The following is a 7,239-nucleotide window of genomic DNA, read 5'->3' on the forward strand; positions in this document are numbered from 1 at the left end:
AGATTTCTGTTGTCAATTTTGGTGTGCCTCTATACTTAGATGCCTTATAAGTAGGAGTGTGCATGATGCAGTTAGTGTGGTTATTGGGCAAATATGCCACTGCACTATAAGGTTCAGTTATCCCTTCACCGTCTCTGCTCAACACCATTGGAAGTCGGTTCTCCAGCCTCTATCTATGTGATTTTCCTACATTGGGGTGGGGTGGGTCAATCAGTTTGAAATATTTGAGTTGGGGTTGAGTTGAGAACCATATCAAACAACATAGCAAACCACAACCACAACAAAAATCAAACAACCCACAAATTGTACCTCACAACCACAAACAATCAAAAACATCGAAATCCATAAACGAAATCAAAACCTAAAGATCAAAAACCCACAATTCAAAAAATTTACCCACAAATCACAACTACTATACCTAGAACAAATCAAAATCCACAAATCTCAAACTCAAATCCAAAAATGAAAAAAACATACCTTTAGATCATGAACAAATCACAAGCACACTACGCCAATGCTAGAACCAACCTCATTCTTTGATAACCGACTTCAAGTTAGTCAGTTGACCTATTGAACGGTGCGACTTCATTCGTATCGTGGCGGAGCATTGGTTCGAATAGGTGCTTGCCCAACCCTACCATAAGTAAGAAAATTATTGAAAAAAATATAATCAGTAAAAACTATAAACACGTGAGATGCACGTGCACTCATAATTAAGAAATAAACAAAATTGCTACATAAAAATAAAATCTCCAACTTGGCGCGCAACCACAGCACCTACATTTAGGGTTTTTCACTCCACTCCACTCCACTCAATCCATTCCATTTTCCCCCCAAAAGCTTAAACCCTATCTTACTCTTATTCACACCCAAAAAAAAACCAAAGAAGGAGAAGAAGATAAAACAAGTCCCGCCGGCAAATGCCACCGCCACCTCTATGAAACCATCCTTTCCTCCTCCTTCTTCTTCTTCTTCTTATCCTTCCACAATGGCTTTCTCTTCAGGACTCCGCTTCTCCACAATCCTCCTCCGCCACCGCCCTTACTCTCTCTTAACCGCTCCGACCCGCTTCTCCTCATCCTCAAGGCTCCGCCACAGCCTCTCGGACCTCCGTTTTCTCTCCACCGCCTCCTCCTCCTCCTCTTCTAAGTCGGTGGTGAAAGCAGCCAGACGCAGCGGCGACGACGACGACGGCGGCGGGAACGGCAGCGTCTGGGTGAAGGGCAGAGTCGGAAATGACGACGGCGGCGATGGAGATGGCGGAGGGAGAATCGTGCCTTTTGAGCTACACAAGGAGGCCACCGAGGCGTACATGTCCTACGCCATGTCAGTCCTCCTCGGCCGTGCTCTGCCCGACGTTCGCGACGGTCTTAAACCCGTCCATCGCCGAATCCTGTCAGTTTTTCTACTTTTCTGTATCTTAATCAGAAACGAATTTCAAAATTTTTGATTCTAAAAATATGAATTTCTACAATTTGTTACTGAATTTTAAGTAAATAGAGGACTAAGTACACTATAAAATGTAAATATACGTTACTAGCAAGGAGTCAATTTCTTACCGAGTCTGTTTCGGTACCGTTTGATACAGGATCGCCGCTATATATATATATATTATATTATTTATGTAAGTATGAATTTTAATTTTTAATTTTTATGTTTATCTACATAAAATTTAAAATCCACATATTATAAGCCTACTAAATAGCTTAACTACATTAACCAATATATTAGATTAAATAATTTTTTTTAATAATTTAAAATGTTTTTTTTATTTCGTATCCATGTTGTACCGGTTGTTTCATGTTATAATTTTTCAGAAATTCTTGTGTTGTAACCCCCAAACCAGTGTTAGTATCCGTGATTTCTAGTGCGTACTATAAAAAAAAAATCTACTAAACAAAACAAATTTTGTAAATATTGGTAAAAAGATTTGATATTTTCAACCATACAAAAGCTAAGTGTGTTTATTTAAAATATAAGCCATTAAAGTGTAAGGACTAGAACCTCTATTTGTTTTTCTTTTACTATTTGAGAGCTGTGTGTTCATTATAATTTAATGGGTGTCCAATTAATTTATGTAATTGATGTATACAACTTATCAATAATGAGGCTGTGGCTCTCTCTATATATAAAACAATGTACTTTTTATTATCTTTTTATTTTATTTTTTATAAAGAGATTAAATTCTATAAGGATGTGGTGTGAAACCCAAGTTTTACATCTTCCAATCCTAACATGCTACATTATCTTATTACATATTTAAGAATAAGCACAACCACAATCAATCAATTCTAATACCCATCTATAAATCCAACCAAATTGAGAGTTTATTGATATGTTATTAGGTGTGGTAGGATGTATTGAATTTTAAGTAAAAATTTGATGTGGAAATCTTTTATTGGATGGTGTAAAACGTGGGTTTTTTTATCCCATCCTTATCAAATTCAGACTCTTTTTTAAGTAGGGTTATAAGCCTAGCTACTTTGCCATTTCATATGTATAAGATTTGGGTGAGCTATGGCCCTAATGTAGCTCCACCAATGCCTAATGGATTATTTCAAGTTCATGCATGATTAAGGTATTAGTTGTAAAGCATGTTTTATAAATGTATGTAATTTTTAATACCTACTCTGATTTGTTAAGTAATTTATGTTGTTGCATGTAATGTGTGCTATGGTGATGTTTGTGCATTTTTTTATTTATTACTCATTTACTCATATTCTAAATTCTGTAATTTTGAGCTAGCTGATGGCATATGTAATCTGTGTTTGTGCTTAATTGTGTCATTTTTATTTTAATTTAATATATGTATCATCACATATATGTTTTAATTATCTGTTATTTTAGCTGCTGCATGTGATATGTGCTATGGTAAAACCTGGGCAGGGCAGTCATTTTTTATATTGTTCTAATTTTAGATTTTGTAATTTAGAGTAAGTTGTTGTCATATGATGATTGTGTGAATGTATTTATATTTTTATCCTTACATGTTTTATTTTTCATGCATGGATATTATACATCATTTATTTGGGTAAACAGTGTGACTGATATGTTCTCAAAAATTATGGCTACAGATTTGCAATGCATGAATTGGGCCTTTCATCTCGGAAACCATTCAAGAAATGTGCTAGAGTTGTTGGAGAGGTTAAATTTTGACTATGATGTACTGTTTCACTTTATTTGAGGCAATGCATATGTTTTCTTTTCCTAAAAATATTGTTATTGCGGTTTGTTCTTTTGTCTATCATTGTTTGCATAATTTGATGATTAAAATTTGTAGTTCCTTTTATTGTAGGTTCTAGGAAAATTTCACCCGCATGGAGACTCTGCTGTCTACGATTCCTTAGTGCGAATGGCACAGGTAAATTGGGATTGTAATTTGTATTCATGGAGGGGTAAAAAGAAGTTGATTTGTGAATTGCAGGTCAAAGCTGTCCATCTAGTATTGGGTGCGTATTTTATGTTTTATTTGCATATATAAACTAGCATCATAATGAAGTAACAAAATAACTATATTCACACACACACACACACACACACACACACATATAAATTGTGTCACAGTTACCCTTTTTACTAATTTATATGACTACCTCTTGAAGGCCATTGAATCATCAAAAACTTGACAAACATAAACTTGTAACGTAAATATAGTGTGTTTTGGTGTGTTTGAAGTTGTGCATTTTAGGAAACTGTTCTTTTATACTGACTGGAGTAGTGGTTGTGTTAAAGCCAACAAAGAGCCCAAGAAAATAAAAAAAGATCAAATACAAAAATATTCTAGAATTGTGGTCTAGTTTTGCTAGAATCTCCCCTTCCCCCTCCACTTGGGGCCAAAGCTTGCTTACAAAAAAAGGGGATTGTGGTCTAGTTTCAATGTGGGGCCACGTTCTTGGCACCTTCCATAGGCTACTTCAATTATTATTGAGTCTTTAGTATTAAGTTTCTCGGCACATTCAATTTGTTCAAGCTTTCAACAATTGGGAATCAAATAGTTGATGAGCATTCCTAGAGTAGGGCTCAAATCATTTGAGGTGTGGAGCGTGGAGGTTGAATAGCAATGGTAAGTCTGATGTTCAGTCTTATTATGAGGCGTTACAAGGTTCCATGGGAGTGAACTTCCTTGGAAGAGGATTTAGTGTACTAAGGCTTTAAAAAGGTGGCATTTGTTGTGTGAGCAGCAAAATGGGATAATAATTAACAAAAAATTAACAGGTGGATAATCATGTTAGGAGAATCACAATATTGGTGGATTGATGTTGCATGTGTGAATGCCCTGGTGAAACTGTGGATAATTAGTGCATTGTGCTGTTGCTCAGGAATTGTGGTTTTTTGGGTTTTCATTGATTAAAGTTCCTTGGGTGATGCCTAAGTGAGTTGCGGATATACTCTTTAGATGGAAGAACTTGTTTGGTAAATTTGCCAAGAGCTACTTCGCTTGGAATGGAGGCTCTTAGTAGAATGTTGGAGAAAGCGAGGAGAGGTAAATTATATATTGGGTTTTGCAGTAGGTTATCATCCTGCTAGCTGGCTAGTTATCTCTCACCTCCTATTTGCAGAAGACACTTTGATTTTCTGAGGGGCGGATTGAGAGCAAATTTGGTATTTGAAAGCTGTGTTTATATGGTTTCAGATTATCTCTGGGTTGAAGATAACTTGGGAAGTCCGAATTGGTTCCAGTTGGTAATGTGCCAAATATGGATGAGCTGGCTATTGTAATGAGCTGCAGGGTTGGTCAGTTACCCATGACATACCTGGGTCTCCCTCTCAGCTCCACTTTCATGGAGAGACAATTGTCTGGTTGGAAAATAATGTATCTATTCAAAGGGGGCTGTCTTATGCTGATGAAGAGCACCTTATCAAACTTACCTACTTATTATCTCTCTTTTCCTATCCCTATGAGTGTTGCTCTGTATATTAAAAAGCTTCAACAAGACTTCCTTTGGGGTGATTTACGGGATGAGTTTAAGTATCATTTGGTGGGTTGGAGAGAGGTATGCATACCAATTCCAAGTGGGGGTCTGGGCATCTGTGATTTGGCCCTATTTAATCAAGGTTTACTAGGTAAATGGCTATGGAGGTTTGCAATGGAGAGAGATGCTTTGTGGGGGAGGGTGGTGGTTGCTAAATATGGCAGTGTGTGGGCTGGAGCTCTATCACTGTACAGAGGCCTTATGGAGTTTGCCTTTGGAAAAGTATTAGGAAGGGGTGGGACACTTATCAGTATTTTGTTAGATTTAAGGTGGGAGATGGATCCTCTATTAAATTTTGGCATGATCCATGGTTTAGGGGGCTCTCTTTAAAGGATAACTTCCCTGAATTGTATATCATTGCTTGTAACAGGGATGCTTCAGTGGCTGAATTGTTAGCTTTAAGCTGGCCTAGTAAATTCAACAGGCAGGCACAGATCTGGAGTGATTTGGGCCATGATCCCTCATTGTCTCATGTGGGGTATTTGGTGGGAACAAATGCTCGTACTTTCGAAGGAAATGAGAGATCAATCCATGACGTGATACTGCTTTTCCTCCAGACCTTACTCGAGTGGTCAAATGCCTCAAGCTTATATTTTTGTTTCTTTAGTTGATTTGCTTGAGTGTTGTAATTTTTATGTTTTGTTTTTGCTGTATCCTTTGCACACTGCCTGTGTGCTTTGGTTCTTTTGTTACTCTCTTTCTTCAATGAAGTCTTTTTTATTTATAAAAAAAAAAAAGGTAGTTCCTCTATGACTAATGAGGGCAATGAGGTGTAAGATAAGCAGTCGCACAATTAATGGTATGGAGGTCTTAGTTATTGAGCTAAAATCGTTGTTTTTAAGATCTCAGTTTTAATGGTTACTTACTCTTGGAACTAGCAATATTCATTTGATTGTAGTTTCTATAGAGTCTCTTGCCTTTAAATTGTATTTCTTTTATGATATTTTTTTAGGAGAGCTTGCGTAGACATCTTGTGTACGTAGAGTCTCTCCTCCATTTCAATAAAGGTTATTAGTTATAAAAAAAGTGAAGCTTAATTTTGATTTATTACCATGTTCTCAATTTCATCTACTGTTTGCTTTTCCATTCCTATATATATGTACACACACATTGTAGTTATTTTCTTGCCTTTTGAGTATCTTGTAGTCTTATTTTTATTTTTATTTATTTTTAATTTTTTTTCAGGATTTCTCCTTACGATGTCCACTTATAAATGGGCATGGGAATTTTGGTTCAATAGATGCAGATCCAGCTGCTGCCATGCGTTACACAGAGTGTAGATTGGAAGTAAGTTCCAATTCTTAGTTTCTCTTTACAAGTCATCTTGTTTTTACAAGCTATGCTTGCATGGGATTGGTTATATTCTAGAACATCTGGATGTTGTGAATTAGGCAGTTAGTGAACTTTTTGGTTTCTTTTGAAATAAAAATAAATGATCAATGTTAATATTTTTTTACTTATAAAAGAATTGAAATAAAAAAAATGATATTCCAGCCTCTGTGGTTTATCTTTGATGGATGCTATTTACCTAAATTTTTGTAATAAAAATATGAAAAGAAGAAAGGATCCAAGGACTTAGGTGATGTTTGTATTTCAGCAGAATGCAGTCTTAAGAATACATTATGGCAGAACATATTTTTCTAAAAAATTGTGTTTGGTATTATGCTGAAACTTATGCTGAAAAATATTTATACTATATGTAATTGTGTTTGATTATGAATTCTGGTGGAATGAATTTTTTGCCAATAAGGTAATGGTCCCAAATTTAAAAAAAAAGAAAAAAAAAAAGAACTTAATTGTACATGCATATAGCCCTATTCGAAATACATATAAAGAGTAAAGTATAAAAAGTAATATTCCTGCACAAACAAATTTTAAATTAAACAATTTCTATAATTTCACTTATCAAAAAAAGTTCCACAATTTCCTATTACAAGCAAAATTTTTTAGTTTATGTTTAAATTGATAATTTTGTTCACAAGGAAATTGCTAATAAAAAACAATATATCTAGTAAAAATTTTCTTCATTTCTTCAAAAAATTCAACCAGTTTATACAAATTTTCTATAATTCTTTGCATTTCTCTACTAATTTTCCATGATTTCTACAATTTTCAATCATATGCACAAACAAATTTCCACATTCAAAACCCCAAAAAATTAGTGACAGGGCCACCGTGCACAAATTTCTAACTTAAGAAAAAAAGTTTGCCTCATTGCCAATAGTTGACACAGCCACTGTGCATAGCCCCAAATCTTCACCAATTG

General features: G+C 35.3%; 1 protein-coding gene across 1 annotated transcript; it reads left to right on the forward strand.

The window, feature by feature from the left end:
- The first annotated feature begins 754 nt into the window (after positions 1-754).
- On the forward strand, positions 755-6,706 carry LOC112021666 (DNA gyrase subunit A, chloroplastic/mitochondrial). The gene is made up of 4 exons (XM_024054219.2): positions 755-1,395; positions 3,075-3,144; positions 3,296-3,361; positions 6,159-6,706. Exons 1-4 carry the CDS (start codon positions 938-940, stop codon positions 6,276-6,278), a joined length of 714 nt encoding a protein of 237 aa, XP_023909987.1. The 5' UTR covers positions 755-937; the 3' UTR covers positions 6,279-6,706.
- The last annotated feature ends 533 nt before the right edge of the window (positions 6,707-7,239 follow it).

The sequence above is a fragment of the Quercus suber genome, unplaced genomic scaffold (assembly GCF_002906115.3).
Source record: "Quercus suber isolate HL8 unplaced genomic scaffold, Cork oak 2.0 scaffold_411, whole genome shotgun sequence".
Lineage (NCBI taxonomy): Eukaryota > Viridiplantae > Streptophyta > Magnoliopsida > Fagales > Fagaceae > Quercus > Quercus suber.